The sequence below is a fragment of the Aotus nancymaae genome, unplaced genomic scaffold (genome assembly GCF_030222135.1).
Source record: "Aotus nancymaae isolate 86718 unplaced genomic scaffold, 86718_ANA_hifiasm-v0.15.2.pri h1tg000007l, whole genome shotgun sequence".
Taxonomy (NCBI): domain Eukaryota; kingdom Metazoa; phylum Chordata; class Mammalia; order Primates; family Aotidae; genus Aotus; species Aotus nancymaae.
In genome coordinates, this window is record NW_026988418.1 from 40,192,161 (window position 1) to 40,212,959 (window position 20,799).

The 20,799-nt window shown below is 40.2% G+C and overlaps 1 protein-coding gene across 3 annotated transcripts in view; it reads left to right on the plus strand.

Moving 5' to 3' along the window:
- The first annotated feature begins 13,453 nt into the window (after positions 1–13,453).
- The window catches only part of AK5 (adenylate kinase 5), a 312,660-nt gene continuing 305,314 nt past the window's right edge, over positions 13,454–20,799 (plus strand). The window contains exons 1-2 of one of the 3 annotated variants that reach the window (XM_012442778.2): positions 13,454–13,797; positions 18,363–18,549. In XM_012442778.2, the coding sequence (XP_012298201.2) occupies positions 13,738–13,797; positions 18,363–18,549 (247 nt within the window). In that variant the 5' untranslated portion in view covers positions 13,454–13,737. Of the gene's footprint in view, positions 13,798–14,706; positions 14,758–18,362; positions 18,550–20,799 lie in introns of those variants that run through there. The other 2 variants (XM_064372526.1, XM_064372527.1) reach the window with 2 other exon arrangements.

Consider the following 20,799-nt stretch of genomic DNA (forward strand, 5'->3'; position numbering starts at 1 on the left):
ATTGTAAGCACAGGCAGCAGAAACATCGGGGCAGTATTGAAATTGTGAGTATACTTGATTAGGAGATCAGATATGAACTAAGAAAATTCAGAAAGAAACATTTTTGTTTAAAGAATAATAGATATCTGGGTATAGGAAACATCTGTCTGCATTACAGCTTCTGAATTTTCATATCAATGGTGTGGGTTATGTTTGCATACATTGTGTCATTTTGAATTAGGAAGCTTTAATGATGTTTTTGTTGTTTTTTATTTAATGGATGTTAGTAAACATCTTTTTGGTATGGAGAAATGCTATGGATAAATAGAAAAAATAAATTACCAGAAACAAAATCTCAGTATCCTTTGTTATTTATATGATTATAGAATTGGTAAATTACACTATTTTAGGAGTACATTCTTTTCACAAATAGTCTGTTTTCTCCATACTTTTTTCCATCTAGACATGTACCTATTTAGCTCTTTAAAAGGAATTAAAGTAATTTTTTGATGTTTCAGGACAAAATACTCCTACTAGTTTGGAGAAGGAGAACTGGAGCCAAAAATAACCAACCTGCAACCTTTTGAGTATTAAATAAAAAATTCTCATCTCTCCATTTCCACTGTCTAAAAAAACAAGTCTCAAGAGTTTCATTGATGTCTAAAGTTTATTTTCACATTTTATTTATTTTCCTATGATTCATTGAGAAAGCATATTTTAGCTTAAAGACTCTACAAAGTAATACCAATAACAAACAGACTTTAACCTCAGTGTGGTTCTTGGCAAGTGCAGGCTGTCTACAATATATAGTAAGAAAATTGGCTGAGGCTAAGAGATTCATCAAACCTTATTCATATAAAGCAAATAGTAAGCAGTGGCCAGAAATTCTGACTTCCCCGTTATGGGAAAAGTAAGACTTGTGGGAAAGGTGGGGGAAAAAAAAAGAAAAAGTAACACAGCCACAGCATATAGTAATTATGCTAATAGTAATTGCCAATGTTCACCATTATTTGTGTGTCAGGAAGTGTATTTGAACTCTATGCATGTTATTTCTAATTCTTATACAGTCCAACAGGGTAGCTATTATTTTATCTTTTCTAAAGATAAAGAAATTGAGGCAGATAGATTAAGCAATGTGCCCAAGACCACACACCTAATAGGTGGCAGAACTGAGACATGAAGCTGCTCTACTTCGTATCAAAATAGATGGTTTTTCTGCATTGCACTACTTTTACAAAACATTGCTCTTAAAAGAACATAACTATTCAGACATTTTGTGATCCAATTTGTTTGTTTACTCAATAATAGTGTGTAGGGAGTTCAAAATCCAGACTTGAAAACCTAGGTATACGGTCAATATACATACTTTATTTTATGACCATTCTAGACTTCCCCTGAGCCCCTCATCCACTGTCTTAAATACCTATTTGGGTAGTACTCAGTCTTAAACAGGTTTCAGCTCTTAGACGGCCTTCCCCTGCCTCCCTTCCTGAAATTGACATCATGTGATGAGGGCAGGATGTGGCCTGGTGAGGAGGTAACAGAAAAGACTTGGAGTTTTCAGGCACCAGGTCCTCTGCTTTCTAAGGTCTGCTGGATGATGTCCTTTGTTTAGCTGTTGCTTGACCTAGAGCTACTAGAACCCAAAATCTGAAGCTCATACAATTCATGATCTGGAATCTATTGGCTTAGTCAGGGATCAGTCTCCTTATCTAACTCTGCCTCATCTCAGGCAAGGGAAAGGGACGAATGTATTCTTCCTAGACCACCCAGGGTTATTTGACTGATGCAATCTTTCCTGGATGTAACCACTGTTCGCTTTTATGAATCCTTCCACCGGGGTGGTGGCAGAATTGTCCCCTTTCTGTGATTTTCACCATTGATCTAGCTTCTGACCTACTGTCTCAGTATGGGATGAATGGGGGACTCAACAGACTCAGATCCCTAAAACTCTCTATGGTCACTGGTGGTACTTTGTGAGACTGGGCCTGCTCAATTGGAGAATACTTACTAGCATGAGGCTATATCATGTTAATAAAGCATGCAAGGCCCTTTGCCTCATGCTGCAGCAATCCCCAACAAGCCTATGCTCCCTCCCATCTCATGGACTCTCTGCTGTATCTCTTGGGAGTAGTGAGCTTAGAGGGAAAGTTCTTCTCCCAGATCACCTGGCTTACTACAGTGATATCATCCCTTGCCAGCGATCTCTCCCTCACTCCAATAACCCCAGGGCAGAACAGCAAGCCCTCAGTCAGCAGGCAACCACCAGGATTGAGATGTTAGCCTGTTCTTCTACCAGCTCCTCCACAAACTTTAGGAGAGGATCTCTTGGGATCCCTTCCTTCAGCTTCAAGGATGGGAGGCATTTGAGTGTCTCCTTCCTTCCTCCATCAGAGAGGAGATAATCATTAAAACTCTCCTCTCCCAGTCCCCGTGGCTTATCTTTCTCACTGGTAAAGACTATCAGTTCAGTTTGGCCTCTTTCACCTGGGAATAAACCAGAATTCTCTTACCAAGAACAGGGCCTTTTTAAAACTCAGTACTAGAAAATTTAGTAATTTTATTCTCAGTTTTATTCTCTTATCTCTTATAACCTCACACAATTTGTCACCTGGAGCTGGAAAAGGTCTCCCGTAATACTTCACACTGTCCTGTTAGTCATCCAAAATGATGCCAAGTCATTTAAGATTCAAGACATTTTATTCATTTTTCTTCAATTTTTAATATAACCGTATGTTTAACAGATTTCCTTCATTTCCCTTCATGTGGTGGTTTCCATTACTATCACTGAAAGTTGAAAATTTATAAAATGACTGCCTTCTGATCATTTTTACTGGTATTTTTATTTAAGGAATAATTTTAATCACATGCTCTTTGTACAAAACAGTTTTTCACAAAGCAAGCACAGAATCATAAAACCCAGGTGTAAAAAGAGATGTTACACATCAGCTGAAACAAATTTCTTATTTTACAAATGAGAAATCCGAGACTCAGAGGGTTAAGTAATTTGGCCAGTGCCATATTGCTAGTTAATTAAGAGAGTTTGGTCAGGACTCCCTAGTCCTTCAGAGCACATATAAATCTTGTAGCTGGAATTATTTGTGTAATGATGAATGTATAGTCAGACTTACTCCACCCTCAAACACACACACATACACACACACACTTACGCTCTTTTTAGGGAGGAATTATCTGTTTTGTTCTCTGCTGAATCCCCCATGCCTATCACAGGCTCTTGGACATAAAAAGTGTTTAATAAATATCTCCAAAATAAAGGACTGAATGAATGAGTGAATATAGTCAACAGATATGTATGCAGATACTACTATTATTTAGACACCAGTGCTTGGTTTGGAAGATGTAGAGATCAATAAGACAGGGGCCAGAAGAGGGGCAGACACAGAAACCAAGGGCACAGGAGCCCAGGGGAATGATTCATTCTGGGAAATTGTGTTTCTTCTGCTCCTGCATTGGGAAGGCAGCTCTGGGGAATATGTACTGAGAGACGCAGGCTTGGAGACCTTCATCACCTCCTGCAAGATCCAGCACATAGATCTCCACTCAAGACCTTGCACACTATTTCCTCTTAGACAATTGCATATTGCATTTCTGTTCTGTTTTATTCTAAAAGAGTGGCTCATCGTAAGTTAAAAATACACCAGTGTGTCCACAATTTCAGTGGAACAGATGACTCACAGTTCAAATCACATGAAGGGAAATGATTATAAGTCAGCTGTGAACTTACGGGTTCCAGAATAATTTAAGGCACTAGCCTGCCTAGTTCAATGAAGACACTGGTGGAATTTTTTCCATATGTGTTCCATAATCATGTGTAGAATTGATTTCCCAGTCTCCTCAGGAGCCTTTTGATGTTGCTATGTGGTGCTGTGATATTAGAGATATTGCTATGTGGTGCTGTGATATTAATAGTCAGGTTCAATTATTTTTTCCATCAATGAGGGCACCAAAGGAGAGAGATGAGTTTCCTTCTTTCCTGTGTTCACATTCAAACTTCCAGTCATGGGGCTGTGAAGAAGGAAGTGCTCTCAGCTCATATTAGCCATTCAACAAATTATTACCAGATCCTATTTTCCTAACAAACAATGAGAAAGTGGCACGTGCCACTAAAGAAGAACGGTGAACACTTCCCCAGGGGCATAAGTTCTGCCCATCCATTAGAGTTACCTTCTCTCGCCAGGAGGATGCCCAGGTTGGGCACTCCACCCTACGACTGAGGTAAAAGTGAAGATGCAGCTGCTAGATGTGGATATGGTTAAAATAGGAAACAAGTTTATATCACCAGTTCCCTCATGCTAACATGGATCAAGTATTTCAATGTGAAATGTCTCACATAGAAATTTAGCAGTGGGCAATGGCCATCGGCAGACTGTTTTCCAAGGGTCATTTGGATAATATAGGCCTTCTGTATAGAGTAAAATAACTAAGAATGCTGGTTAAATGAAGATAACAAAGAAAAAATGACACATCTAATCTTAGAAAATGTGGGAAATATGCAGCAGAGATATTCAATAAAAAATCTTTTGCTATTAAGAGAAATAAAATTCTAGACGACCTGGAAAGTAAAGAATAAATTCTTCAGCAGCCTTAACAACAACACAAAGCGGGTATTTATATAATATAGTGTGTTTTGGCGGGTAGAAAGAGATAAAATGACCAAGATCTTGAATGTCTAGAGGTGCTAAATCAACAGTGTTTTAAACTCCTGGTAATGATCAATACAGAAATGTAAGAAAGTAAACAAAAAGAGCTCATTTGCTTCATTGCATAGAGTCTGAAAGTACAGCTGTGAATTGGCATTAATAAGGTAGAGGTGTTCACAGAGTTCATTGGAATCATTTGTACATATTCATATGTACACTCATATTATAAATAATTCAGAGTGGAGATGATAGTTACTCCTATAAAAGGAGGTAAATTAGCAGCATCAGTGGACATGTAAGACTATCTGGAACCATCTACTGGTTTGGTTCCAGTACCTCTGGTACTTGCCTAGTTGTTGATGACTGCCATGAAAGTGGTGTAGTTTACCATAAAATCATATTTACTCCTCAGAGAGCCTAGGCATTTAATGGATATCAATGACATTTACTAATATTTGCACAAACACAAAAAGTGAAGTTACTTTGGTAATGAATGATTTAAATCATTATGTGTTCTCAAGGTCCTTGAAATCAACCTTTATAACAACAATGAATACCAAATTGCTTCTATAAATATATTTCTTATTTATGAAGATTCAACATATTTATTGGTTGAGTGCTCTAATGGCATATGAAGCAAATTAGATTACAGTGAAATCCACTCTTTATTCAATAATTAAAACATTTCTAAGCTCTAGATGTTAACATCTTTTCAAGCATTCAGGACTTTAGAGAGATGGTTCAAAGAAAAATAAGCCAACAAACCCATGTTTACAAAGAACCAGGATAACAAATACAGCTTAAAAACACCCACTTTGAAGTTGCTCATAAGGACTTATGTCAGCTGTTTTTTATATTTGGTTTATTATCTCCATTTCTAATTTGCTTTGGAATCAGCTTTCTGAAGAGAAAGAGAAGGTAAATGTGGGAAAGTAGAAGCAGAAAGGGCAGACTGAGGGTTGGCCATGGAGAAAACTGATCATCCCTTTTCCACACTCCATTAGGTTCTTTTCATTTCAAAGATTGCACCACCACACCTTTCTCAAGTTCAAATGACAAACTATTGCTACAGTTATAATGTTTTTTGATGCATTCATATTAATTACCATTCTCATTCTAGTACTCCATGTACCTTGCCTCATAAAAGCATATTTTTTAAAAACTGCTACAGGATTTTATGGGAAGCAGTTATTTTATGATGCAGAGGCCAATAAAGCTTTATCAAGAAGATGATATTTCAATAAGATCCTTGAAGCAGGAAGAATTTAGCCATGCAGTAGTGGGGAGGTATTCCAGGCAGACAGAATACTCTGAGCATCAGACAAGTGAGCCCAATTGAATTCAACGTGCCCTAACAATGTGGGAGGGGGAGTAGTGTTTAATAAGGATCAGGGTCTTTAATAATAGATTAAGAAATTCAGTAGGCAATGAACTGGAATTTGGAAGCTGAGAATTAGGTTAAGTTTCAACTCTGCACTTACCAGCTCAATTAACCCTCACAATAATTCAATGAGCTAGGGATTAATATGCCTGCTTTCGTAAATGAGAAAACTGAGGCTTGGACTGGTTAATAAATTGTGGACATCAGACAGCCAAGTAAGAATGAGACAAGGCTAGAAAGTATGAACAGCCTATACTCGTTCCACTCTGTTTTTATAGTCTCTTTGGTTTAATAGCCTTTTCCTTTGGGGAGACCATGAGCATTTTGCCACACTGGCTATGACTTTGTTTCTTAAAAACCTAGCACAGTGCGTGCCATATAGTATGTGATCAATAAATGTTAGCTAAACGAAAGACTAAATATCTAGCAACCCGTTGTCACGACAGAACTTGAGCACAGAAAGCCAAGGCCGAAGATACACAGGTAAAAAAGTCGCCTGCTGAGGAGCCTTTGGTGTAACCATATGATAGATAAGTTGAAAGTTGTTTATAATAAATTCAAAAAGTATTTAATGAATACTTCAGGCTGAGCATAACAACACTTCTTCCTTTCACTCTTACTGAATGGTAGATATGAAGCCCCCAAACGCCAGGGTGATTGTCCCCATGAAGCCACCAGAGCCATGTTAAGAAACACTTTCTTTTGAAAGTGGGTGCTCTGGATAACAGAGATATACAAAAACTTCTCTTCTGCTTTCATAAAAGTGACAGAGACAGGAGACAGCTAAGGGTCCCCGGCAAAATCCCACCTTCAAGCCTGTAACAGCCTGAAGGCTGACAGATCAGACTGCTGGTCCCAGATGAAACCCGGTCCCCGAGGGACAACTGCCCCTGTTGACCTGCCCTTTCTGAACAGGTTCTTTCTGAATAATGCACACATGCGCACTGGGGAATGGGGTGGAGCCACGGGAATCTGTGCCTCGTGCAGAGGGGAGGAGCCTGGCCTCTTCAGCTCCTGTGTGGTGGGTTGGTGTTCAGTCTGTGAGGTGGGAGTCTGTCAGCAGGCCATTTTTTTTTTTTTTTGCTGAGAGCTTTTTTAATAAATTCTTCTCACCTTTCAATGTGTCTGCATGCCTAATCTTTCCTGGTCGTGTGATAAGAACCTGGTTTTAACTGAGCTAAAGGACCAAAAAGGTACGCGTCAAAAGTAGTTCCAACGTTGAGACTTCAACATTAGCAAGAAATAATCTTCACAAATAGCACCTTCCAATTTCTGAAAATTACAGACGATATTCTGTGGAAGACAAGAGGAACACAATACATTTCCTTAAAAGGAATATGCCATGGGCTTGTGTTAATATTTTCTAGAGGTGAGATGATTAATGACCTCTGAGAATCTATTTGGAGCTTGAAATTTGAAAATAGATTAACTGATGAAAGCTTTGTTTTGTTCCAAATAATGGAAGTGTAGCAACAGGCTAGTTTTTAGAAACGGCACGAACAAGGTCATAACAATCTTTTTCTGTCCTGATTGTAATTCTGTAAAACTGGTGACCAGGGACAGCTGGATGGGAAGGACACCTAGCACCAATTATCAGGGTTTGTTTGATTTAAATTGCATCCTGTTTGTTAGCCACAGGCACGAGAAATAATCGTGAAGGCAATTCAAATGCTCGAGCACAAATTATAGTCCTGAATAGAGAAACTGTCTATAACTTGTTGCAATTAGTCTTTTTTCCCTCCACATCTCAAGATTAGTCAATGGTGATGGAATTTGAAAACGATAACTCTAGAAAATAATGGAGCAAATACATTTACAAATTCAAAGTACATCAAGCAATGGAGCTGCATATGCTCACAAAACAGAAGTAATATTTAAACGTATTATAAGTTACTCAAATTATAAGAGTATTTATTATGTACATGACACTATGATAAACTGCATAAGGGTACAACCATGAAGACACATTTTTTGGTCGGGGAAGATGAGAAAAACAAAGGTACATGAATAAGGAAGAAGCCAGGATAGGGGTACAAGTTACATTCTAAAGAGGATAAAGGAAGAACTCACTTAAATTCATTAGGGCTAAATAAAGATGGCTTTCATAGAGAAGATTGTCTTTAAATGAACACTTGAAGGTATGGAAATATTTGACTAGGTACCAAACAGGAAACTAATTGTGTTTAACATATCAGGTTAGTGCAAAAGTCATTGCAGTTTTTGCCATGAAAAGTAATTTAAAAATGGCCAATACTGCAATGACTTTTGCACCAATCTAATATTTAAGTGTAAATAGCCATGTGAGGCTAGTGAGTACCATAACGGACAGTGCAGAAAATGGTAGCCACTCACATTTTTGCACGAAAGGGGCGTTCTTGAGGAAATGTTTTAGTATTAGTTTTCCTTTGTACAATCTAAAATGTTTATTTATTTGGGGAAGGGACCTCTTTAAACTAATTACTACTCATATCTCCACTAGATCTTTAGTTTTTATGAGTTCATCTAATTAGAAAAACGGTGTGAATGTTAATTGTATTGCAGAAGGACAATTAATAGAAGAAACGTGGTAAAACAGACTAGATAAAAACAGGAACAGATGGTAAATTCTGGTAAGTTTTAAAATTTTCTAGCACACCAACATGAATGCCTTGTGACTACTGAGAAAAAAACACATTTTATTCTTGGATGGAAAGATTTTATCTTACTCATCCTAGGCTGATTAGTGTATGTATCACTAATACATTGTTCATGAGACATATAGTAAAGACAAAAATAAGCAATGTAAACAAGTCAGAAGGGCATACCGATCCTGATACATATGTATGACTTAGAAATTTTAGGCCTCTAGGCTCACAGAATTGCTGCTTGTCAATAACTATAAAAATAACATAATAAAAACTCAAATGTGTTATTTGCATTCTGTGAAAATAAATTTTAAAGGGTAAATTGATCTGTTCGCTTTTCTCTAGGACCCCCCAAAAGCTTTTACTTCTAAGCATATGTTAGAATATTTATTTAAATCAAAACAATAATGCTCCTCTCTGTATTTTACTTGCAGCTTTGAAATTTAAAGATTCTTTGGAGTTCAAGTTGCTCCCTTATTTATAGCCATCATAGCCAAGTTACATTAACTGGTTGATGGATAAAGACTAGATTTGATGGAATTACAGATTTTGCATGGGTAGGTAAAATATTCCTGCAGAATGGACATTGAAATTCCAAAACATTTAAGTTGCAAGCATATCCTGAAGCAAGTGTAAATTCCTCTCTTCTACTTACACAGGAGGTTGTGCAACATGTGAGTCAACCTAACATGTAGGGTACCTTGGGAGCTCAAATGGCTGCTATAAGCCAAGGGCTGCAGATGAAAATGAAGAAATGTGGTCAGTAAGCAGCAGGGAAAACCTACCATCTGCCAGACTCCCTTCAGAGCCAATTGTCCTGTCGCTTCTCTGGGTTGCATAGAGTTCCTTGCCATCTATCTATTAAATAACTTTGTAAGTTAGTAAGCTTCTTGAGGCCAATTAATTGTCTGCATCCTACCCTCAGGCCAAAAACCATGAAGTCACACTTGAGATTTTCTTTTTCTCTCATATACTACAATCTGTCAAGAAACCCTATTTGTTCTATCTTCAGAATACATCTACAATCTAACCAGTTCTCATCGTCTCTGCTGCCAACATTTGAGCCCATGCCTTCGTCATCTCATCTTGCTCTGAGTCACAATAGCCTTCCAACTGTTCTCCCCACTCCTACCTTTTCTCTCTTACCTATTCCTACACCAGCAGACAGACAAACCCTTTAAAATGTAAGTCAGATCATGTTAGTCTTGGCTTGAAACACATCTCTAACCTCTGGTTTAATTCAGAGTAAAAGTGCAAGAACTGACAATGGTTTACAATGTCCCAAGTGCTTTGGCCCCATTCCTCTCTGTTCTTCCCCTTCTTCGCCCTGTTCCTGCCACACTAGCCTCGTTGCTGTTGCCAGAAAGTGGCAGCAATCTGCTGTTGCTAGGACATTTGAACTGGTTGCTCTCTAGCCTTCTCAAACCTTGCTGGAATGTCACCTTCTCAATGAGGCCTTCCCTGATCACTCTATATAAAACTGAAGCCAGCCTTCTGGCTCTCCTTATGCCCCTCTACTTTTTCTTTTCTCATGGTATTTATCACCGTCTAATAATTTTATATACTTGTGTTTTATATCTGTTGCATATAACCTCCTGCTCCTCGATAAATGCTCCATTCATGTGTTTTATTCACCTACATGCCTGACAGCACAGCAGTGCCAGCAATACCTGGCACACAGGAGATGTACAAGAAATATGTGTTGACTGAACGATCATAAAACACTACTTTCATTGTGACTCGTGTAGCTTAATCATGTATTTATACACCATTATATTTCTAGACATTACGAAGACATTGCTTGAGCTAGATTTTCTCAGCACCTAAACATACTCCTACATGGTAAATCAGGAATCCCTATATATGGCATTTACTCTTTTAAGCCATCATGGTATAATTTTTAAAGACTTCAACATATTTGTTTTTTAAAATAGAAAGTTTACTTTTTCCTGCTAGGATACCTTTCTAAATTTCTTTGGCTGAGACCTAAGAAGTATTCTATAGATACAGCTATAGATATTTTCTTCCTCCATTCATGCATACCTATGATGACTCAGGGAAACATTCCCACCAAGAGCCTGAAGGATGCCCAGCCCTTTGGAAGTTCTAGTCATCATCCCAATGGTTATTCTTACTCCCATTTCCTCAGCTGCTTTCACAGAACAGACCGAGACCCTCTGCCCCTTGCTTCACATCAAGAACTCTGATTTTCATCAGTTATCACTAACCGATATGTTCTTGTTTATGTCCTTTTTTTTTTTTTTTTTTGAGATAGAGTCTCGCTCTGTTGCCAGGTGCCAGGCTGGAGTGCAGTGGTGGGATCTCGGCTCACCGCAACCTCCACCTCCTAGGTTCAGGCAATTCTCCTGCCTCAGCCTCCTGAGTAGCTGGGACTACAGGTGCACGCCACCACGCCCAGCTAATTTTTGTATTTTTAGTAGAGACGAGGTTTCACCATGTTGGCCAGGATGGTCTCGATCTCTTGATCTCGTGATCTGCCGCTTTATTTATCACTACGTGATGTTGTCTGTGCATTTTTATTTGCTTATTGTCCGTCTGTACTTCTTATACACACTCTTCATAGAATTTAAGTTCCTTGACAGCAAGGATCATGTCTGTTATTCAATGCTATATCTCAGAACCTAGTACCCTCTCTCAAAGCGTGATGAGAAGAGAGTCTATCCAGAGACATCTGGCTTACAGTAATCATTTTGATTCATTAGAACTTTCAGGAAAGCATTCCCAAATAAACAAAGGGACTCTATATACCCACACATAGAATCTCATCACAGGGAATGATAGTCCAGCTTTCCCACAGCAAGAATGTATTTAGTGTTCTCTCTCCTTTCTCTTTCCTCTCTTTCAAACCATCAGCTTGGCTTTTAAGCATCATACCTCTCTCAAATAGCCCCCTCCCTACAAGGCCACAACTTCCTTTGCAAAAGTAATTATGAACATCTTACCTCTTTCACACATCTCTCTCCACCCTGGCACACACTAAAATACACTGATTGTTGCTGCATAAGGCTACTTGAAAACTTGCCATATCACTGTTTACTACATTTTTCAGGCTATCTACAATTTTTAGTGCAATGCAGTCTTTCTTATCCATTCTCTTTTTACAAGCAAGTTGCCATCACTTGCTCAGTAACACTAAAGTACACTTAGAATTATGCATTTCTTCAAGGGGAGACAGGTGAGCCGTGCTCTGCCAGATTCTTGTCTGTAAAGGATGACCTTGAAAAGTCCTGCAGAAAGTGGACTCCTCATTCCTAAGTGTTTCCCCTTCACTGTGCCTGCTCACAAAGTAAGTCTTAATGCTACAGACCGCAGTACTTTTCAAGCATCGTTGCATAGAGAAGAGACACTGCTTTCACTACTGCTGTAGCCAATCTTAAATAAAGAAATATTGGAAGTTGGGACTGTAAGTAAAGTGGCAAAACCCAATTTCCATGGATCTCAAATGCCTGCCTCGTTTAAGGCTACTGTATGACATACAGGTTCACAAGTGTTCTCAAAACTTCACTTACTCCCTTGGGTGAAACAAAGCTGCAGCTATAGTTAAGGCTTGAGCTGCAGTTCCTTCCGGAACAAGAAATAGAACCAAGAAAAGATCTGCAAAGATGAACTTGAGATGGACATTTAGACTCTAGTTTTTTTAAAGCACTGACAGTGTTGCTTCTCTCTCCAGCCAGACCCCAGATACCAGTGCCTACCAAACTGGTAGGTGTGTGTCCTCTCACACACCCTCCTACAGTGTTAGGCTTTGTGGGAACTTAGAGATCATGTTCTCCGGGGGCATGGACTATCTCCCAAACAGGCAAGAGAAGACATCTTAGTAGGGAAATGAGTCATCTTGGGAGCTAGGAGGAATATGGGTACACCTTGACTATGGTCTGCAGCAGGAAGATCCATTACCCATTATCCCTTAGCGCACCCACCCATACTCGCTCATATTCCCCCAGGGGTGCTCCCATGCGCCACTGTCCACGGACTGCACACTCCTCAGATCTAATTAATGATGCCCAGCCTCCCCACCTACTAAACACATTTGCAATTTAAGCATCTCTAGCTCTCCACCACCACCCACCTTTCTCCTCCACTGTCCCTTCCTCTCCATGGAGATAATTAACTGGTTAACTACTTATTAGTCCTTCAGTTGATTAGGATTTCAGTCTTACATAAGGACTTATCCTAAAGTCTATAAAGATTTGTGACACGGACAGGGAAAAAAATTCGAAACCAGCTAGCAAAACTTTCCTGAAGAATAGAGATACTCAAGATCTAAAAATTATCTTAAGGGGGTGGATTCCACACCATGAATCCCCTTTTCGTCCTTCCCCACAGCTTCCTATAGTGAAAGATGGGTAATCTTAGGAATAAATGATAAATCCTGTGACTATTAGGTTTTCCTGGGAGCTCCTCGGGGCGCCGGAGGTAACCGTGTATGTGTGTGTCTGTGTGTACAAGGTCCGGAGAAGCGAAACGGCCGCAGGTTCCTAGAGACCCCGACCCTGTTCCCTTGGCCACCTGGTCCGGGTCGCTGCATCCCTGACCGGCTCACGCAGTGAAGCGTCGCGCTCTGGCGCCGGTGCGGCACCGAGGGATTTGGGATTTGACTGCGACCCCTGCGCGCGCGCGCCCCCACCCCCGCACCTCGCACCCGCCAGCGCAGCGTGACCGGCAGCCGCCGCAGACCCGGCTCGGGAAGGCGCGGAGCACGGCGCGCTGAACCGGAGAGGCGGGCGGACTGCCGTCTTGCGTCCGCCACGCTGTCCTCCCTCCTCCGCTCCCTGCGCCCCACCCCTGGCGGCCGCGCTGCCTGGCAGCCCGGGAAGCCGCGGCACAGCTGCTCTGAGCCTGCAGCTCCGCCGCGGGGACTGGCATCGAAGCGGGGGCGGCGGGAGCGCGGAGACCACAGTCCCTCAGGGAGAGGCGGAGGGGGTCCCTGGCCTGGGCGGAGAGGCAGAGCTGAGTGCGCGCGAGAAAGAGGGCTGCACAGCTGTTCGGCGCGGACTCTGCCAGCCCCGGCTCAGGTCGCCGCAGCCCGGAATCCTCCCCGCTTGCGCCCCAAGGCACGCGCGGCACAGCCATGAACACCAACGATGCCAAGGAATATCTGGCCCGGAGGGAAATCCCTCAGCTTTTTGAGGTAGGGGTTAGGGCCGGCCGACGGGCGGGAGCATCCGGGGACTGCATCTCCGGGGTTCGGGGTGAGGCAGCCGCGCCCCGTCCCACCTTCCCCACGCGGGGCATGTAATTGAAGGGGCTTGTAGAAGCGCACTCGCCCGCTTGCCCGAGGGTAGTCACCTTTCCCTCGGGTTGCCAGAGTCCTTGTCAGATGGCTGGGCTTAGAAGCCTGCATCTCACAAATCAAGTTTCAGTCTTGGAGCCGAGTTCTGAAAGCAGCCTGCCCCCATCGCGCCCCTCGGATGTGGACAGCCAGGGTGGGCTGCAGACAGCAGCCAGGCCACGCTCTCTGGGGGAGAGGGCTAGGCCAGGTGGGTGCACTGTCGCCCAGCAGAGAGTAAAGACTCGAAACTGAAGGAGCCAGAGCCCTAGTCACTCTGCTAGTCGAGGGTCAGGACCCCTGCGGGAAAGAGGAAATGTGGACGAAGGCAGCCCTCCCCGGAGACAGCTTGGAAGAGAGGGATGAAGATACAGAAAGCAAAACCCAACCTATCAAGTGCTGCCTCCCCGGTGACAGGCCCCCAGCGTTGCTCTGCGCTTTCGCTGAATGAACTCCTGAGCACGTTTTTCCGTTGCCTAGGAAGGGTTGGGCCGCAGCTTTCGCTAGAGCTCCACAACCCACCTGGAGATAGCGGGTCGGGGAGGGAGCCACGAGGCGGGCGTGACTCCTGTTGCTCAGTCTTCAGACCGCATCACGGCATCATTGGCACCTGGACCCGGGAATGGGGGAAACACCTGGAGACAGAGAGGAGGCTTGAGGAATGAGCCTTGGTTGGTTCTAAGCCACAGCCCCTGTCTCAGGTTGTTTGGCTTCCTTTCCTTCTCTTCATATTTGAATTTAAAAACATTCCTGAATCTCAAGTGCTTTCGCTTGAAGTGGGGGGAGGAAGAGAAAAGAATAGAAGCAAGCCGAGCTTCCTAGGTGAGCTCTGAAAGGGGAAATCCTTTCATTATAAACTCCCCCCACCATTTCTGAAAACTGATAGCCTGATATCGTAAACTAAAGGTCATGAGGGGTTTTGTTGTTGTTGTTGTTGTATTTGTTCTGTTAAAAATAATTTTAAAACACCACTTGGGAAATGTTGCCTCAGTTTCCCCAAACTGTCTTTAAAATGGGTTGCCATAACTACAAATCTTCATTTCCTCTCACTTCTATAAGCCACCTTTTTCAGGTCATCTGAAGTCAAGATTTCCAGGTAAACCACTCACTGAGCTCAAGCGTGGTATGTGAAGCCCAAATCTGGCAAATGTGTTACTCCTGCGTGAAAATAATCAGGTGGTGTTGGATAAGGACGGGTCTTGAGAATGTGTGGGAATCAAAGGGTCGTTCTTTTTTTTTTTAATTTTCAAAAAGCAAATATGGAAAAAAAGATGAAGGTTTTTCTCACAAAGATTACTACTTAGAGAAATTTCATTTCTAAGTGTCTAAAAGAATCATTAGAAACATCTGTAGGAGAACCACCTGATTGCAAAAATCCCTAAATAGTACATCCTTTTTCTTTATAAATGTGGGTACTGTTTTTCCTCCTTGGTGGAAGGTAACCACAGAGAATTTTCATAGTTTGTTTATTAAAATCTACACTGTGTATGCAAATAAGGATGGCAGGAGTTTTTGTTCAGGTTTTGTTTTTTACTTTTCTGCATATGAATGGGATAAATAATGCACATCCAGAAAAGGAAGTCAACTTAGGTGAAATACAGTAATATAGTAGACTTCGATTCACTTCTGGACAATGAGAAGATGGAAGTAGACTGCTGGTGACCTCCAAAGGCTACATCCTTCTGTAAGACAAATCTTTGCCATGCGCAGCTCAAGAGAGAAGGAAAATCTGGCAGTTCTCCATGTGATGAGTGTAGACTGCAAAACTAAATACTTTAGGTTTTTAAGTTGGATTTTCCCCACCACAATGTTCTAGGTGTACAAAGTTGAACAATTAGCTATCTACTAAACACTAAGACATTGGCCCCAGCTGTGGATATTAGACACCATTATAGACAAACTGATTATTGTATTGACATATTGTCAGACAAGTAAAGATATCTAAGTGACCTTTTCAGATTTCTTCCTAATTTGAGACATCATGTAGGGTAAATAGAATATGGGATATCTCTGGTAGGTTCATGTTTGAAATGTGTTTCCATTTTTAGATTTTTTTTTTTTTAAGGCCGGTCAAATCATTTTTAGATTTTTTTAAAACCCACTTTCTTCTTATTTTATCATGAGTTCTTAATTCTGGCTAACCTTATGGTGTATATATTGATCTTGTACCTTACAGCAGAGATTTGGCAATTTTAATACTGTGGAAAGTCAAATTAGATTACTCAGGGTCTCAAAAGGTTAACTCAGAGACTGAGCAATAATGTGTGCTGGTTGTCTTCAATCCCTGATAGTGGCTGGCTATGAGAAGAAAAGATCAGAATTATCCATGAAGGAGTGGAACTCACTGTCACATTTTAAAATCTTTGCCCTTTGGAGAACCAGTTTTGTTTAAGGATGCTGGAAATGTATATTTTCAGAAAAGAGTCATTGAGTGTGTTCACCCATTTCAGGCAGAGGGCACAGAGAATCTTGTATTTTCTTTTATCTCATACCATGTTTTTGCGACAGGTACAGAGAAGAACAAACAGGTTTTGGAATCAGAATCATTGAGTTGAAATCCTGGGCCTAGGAATTTCTAGTTGAGTAACCTTGAGTTAGTCACTAACATCTCTGAGCCATGATTTCTTAATCTATAAAATGGGGATAATAAAGTCACACAGGGCTGAGAATGCACTGGATATACAAATAAATAAATGACACAGAGGGTTTTATGTATTAATAAGGCTAATACTGGGTTGGCTTATGGGAGGAATGTGAGAAGCTCAACTGCAATGTGTGTGTATGTAGGACAGATTTTGACACATAAACTGGATTGGATGCCCAGGTAGTTTTTTCTGCTCCCTTTGCAAATGAACTTGGCTGACGAGGTGCACACTCCAGCCTACTCTATTTAGGATTTCAGAAAACAAATGTACCTGGTGAAACTTGCCTACCATTCTGAGCAAATTACACAGAAAACAAATTGAAAAAAAAAATACTGTATTTAAACGAATGTGAACCCTTAGAAGGGTGTTTTGTATACTAACAATGTATATTCGTAAGAATAATCCTTTATGCTTTTTCCATGAAATACTCTAAAGGAAAATATTTTGCACATAAGTCCAGCTTCCAGGAATCAGCATTTCCAAACTGGTAGCATTTTTAGAAACTAGTACCAGTGACACATCAGACACCATGAACCAAAAAAGTAATAGCAGGATCCTGTTTTTTTTTCCTTTCTTTCTCCCCTGGAATCTCAATGGGATACTGGAGTGACTTACTCCATGTCAAATAGTAATTTTTTTGAGTGTCAGACTTCAAGTTTTTTGAGTCTCACTTAGACTTGAGCTTCGAGGGATTTCTATTTTTTCCAGTTGTAAAACAGTTAAATATGCACCTACCAAATGCCAGGGAAAGCATCAGTATCTGGGGATTGAAAAATGAATGAGACTCACTCTGTGTTGTTGAAGAGCTTATAGTTTATAAGAGAGACCAATGCATAACCCAATGGTTTCAGTATAAATGACAAGTATGATATTTTATTCTAGATACCATGGGAACACAGAAGAAGGGGTTCACAGACCAACCTAGGGATTCAGGGAAGATGTCTTGATAGTAGTAATAACTAAAACCACCAACAAAGTTTTTGGGCACTTACTGTGTGCCAGGAACTTAATATGCACTGTACCAATATGAAATTATTTAATTCTTAAAAAACTGTATGATGTCTTTATAATCACCCCAATTTTATAAAAGTAGAAACTGAGGCTTAGAGACTTAAAGGGTGGGTAGAAGTGAGATAAATAATGACCGGGGGCATTTTCACATACTGTATTTCATCTCACTGTGATGAAGTGAATGGCTCTTCCATTTTAAACTATGTAGTTGCCTGAATTGTTTAAGAGGCAGAGAATACTGAACTGAAAACTAATTAGGCAAGAATTTAAGGGATTATCTTAGTGATTCAGTCAGATTGTAATTACAATTCTAATTGTTTATTCAAAGACAAATGCCAAGAACAAAAACAACCAGAATTCAAAGATGAGGCGTGACACTATTTTAACAAAGGTGGGTGGGGCCAAGTGCGGTGGCTCACGCCTGTAATCCCAGCACTTTGGGAGGCCAAAGCAGGTGGATCACTTAAGGTCAGGAGTTTGAGACCAACCTGGCCAACATGGTGAAACCCTGTCTCTACTAAAAATACAAAAAGGAGCTGGGCATAGTGATGTGCATCTGTAAACTCAGCTACTCGGGAGTCTGAGACAGGAGAATCGCTTGAACCCAGGAGGTGGAGGTTGCAGTGAGCCAAGATCTTGCCACCACACTCCAGCCTAGGCAGCAGAGTGAGACTCTATCTCAAAAAAAAAGCATAAATAAAATTAAATTTAAAGAAAAAACAAAGGTGGGTTTAAAACATATTTTATTGTACATATTTTGTTATATTTCAGAGCCTTTTGAATGGACTGATGTGTTCTAAGCCCGAAGACCCAGTAGAGTACTTGGAAAGTTGTTTACAGAAAGTGAAGGAACTAGGTGGCTGTGACAAGGTGAAATGGGATACATTTGTCAGCCAGGAAAAGAAGACCTTACCTCCACTAAATGGTGGACAGTCACGGAGATCCTTTCTAAGAAATGGTAATGTATATGGAGAATAATAGACAATTTTATAGTTATAGCAGTCTCTTTAAAACATGCCACTCTTTACACGGTGATTTCATTTGTTGAGTTTACAAATGCCTGGAAGAATATAAGTCCTTGGATCATGATTAATTTCTCTCTGCTACTAATTCTAATCACTTCCATAAAAAGACAAACAAAACTACATACCATTGTCCAACAATTCATTAGAGGCTTAATGAAATTTTATATTACTGACTTTATTGTTTTGCAAAATAAATTACATTAACAAACCATGAAATTTTCTTAAAATTGCAAATAAGATTTCTCTCAATAAATAAATAAGGTAAAATTGGTAGTTACTATGTAACAGTTCAGCATTTTTTATTAGCTAGAAAGAGATTTGGCCTATTAATGTTTTCAAGTTCAGAGTTCATATTAATGGATCTGTGTAAATACATGTAAAGTTTATACTAGTGATAAAAACTTCAGCCAAATTAAATTTAAAGGAGTTTAATTCAGCAATGAACAATTTGTGAATTGGTCAGCCCCCAGAAACACAGCAGATTCACGGAGACACCAGCACAGCCACATGGTGGAAGAAGATTTATAGACAAAAAAAGAGGAATGGTGTACAGAAATCAGAAGTGAGGTACAGAATGGCTGGATTGGTTACAGCTCAGCATTTGCTTTATTTGAACACAGTTTGAACACTCAGCAGTGTATGAATGGTTGAAGTACAGCCGCCGGGATTGGCCAAGACTCAGCTGTTGTTACAGGCACATACACCTAAGTTAGATTTTCAATCTTGTCTACCTATTAGGCTAGGTTGCAGTTTGTCCACAAGGACCAAATATAGAAGTACGGAGACCTTCTCAGGCCATATTTAGTTCACTTTAACACTAGTTAATTCAATAAAAATTTATTAAGCAGCTACTGAATGCAATGTATTAGATTAGGCATTTGGGTGCTATAAAAGAAGTTGGAGAAGTAAACTTGTTTAAATTTTAGGAGTTGTTTAGAACTAAAAACTGCATTCATTAGAGAAGATTCATGGTGTTCTGATCTCTTTCTGAAATATATGCTTATCAGAATTAGGGATTCAACATGAGCCTACCAGCCTTTTGGGCTCTAGATGAAGTTGAGAAGTATAATAGTATATGCAAGTGAATCAGTTTGAATCAGGGAAACTAAATTGATTCTTTTCTAGTGGCCAAGATCATTATATTTTTAAAACTGAAACCATTCTCAAAAATTGTACCACAAAAAGTTGATGCTATACAGACAGAATTTGAAATGGAGACAATTCTATCTGCAATGAATATAAGCAGGAAGCAAATCTTAGTTTGCTTAACCTCATTAGTCATGACCCACTTAGGTTTTACTTGAATGCAGTGTGGGAAAAAGTCATAATGTGCTAATTTTCAAGAAACACAAGCAAAAGAAGAAAAACAGAAATAGCTTTTCCTCAGAAACATTTCTAAAGAAAAGAGTCCTTCACTGTTCACGCAGAAGTCAATGATATGACCCCGACCAAATTTCTCAATGCTGCTGAAAAGTAATGAGATGTCTGAAATTGCTATTTATAACCTTCAAATGTTATAACAGACCAAAAAACAGAGAAATAATTAGAAAACTTTTGGTGTGACTATAAGGTAATAAGATTTGCATTCTGAGACTTAGAGAGCAATTAATCTCATTACTGTACAAGGTCTCTCACCGCTGTCCATCTTACATAGACAGGAGGTAAAATAACACTCAGTACAATATAAGCCATGTGGTTACATTCTGTGGGAAGTCCTAAGGTAGGGTTGTGTCTTCATATGCTTACTAAGTCAACTTTGCACTGCATATTTTGATTTAACCCTTAGAACTCTTTCAATACCAAAGAGATTTTTTTCTTACCATACAATCTAGTCATAGACCTACTTTCTGGTTTGATAACCAAACAGAGTCCCAGGTATAAAGGTCACTCTTTGTAAATCAGCAGGATTTCTAGTTCACTGAGAACAGCCTGGTACACAGAGTGATAAATGAACAGAATTGGAGTTTAGGACTCCAAACTATGCAGTCACAGCTTAGATGTGTCCGCTCTGTGGGCAGCAGGTACTCATGTTTGTATCTTTAGCCAGTTGCTGCTGCAGCACACCACTTAATTAATTACTGCTTTGGCGAATAAATGATATTTTAGTGGCCTTAAGCAGTTTATACACATCCCCAACATATGTGAAACTTACTTTCCAGGGTGTCATCATACTTAGTGTTAAA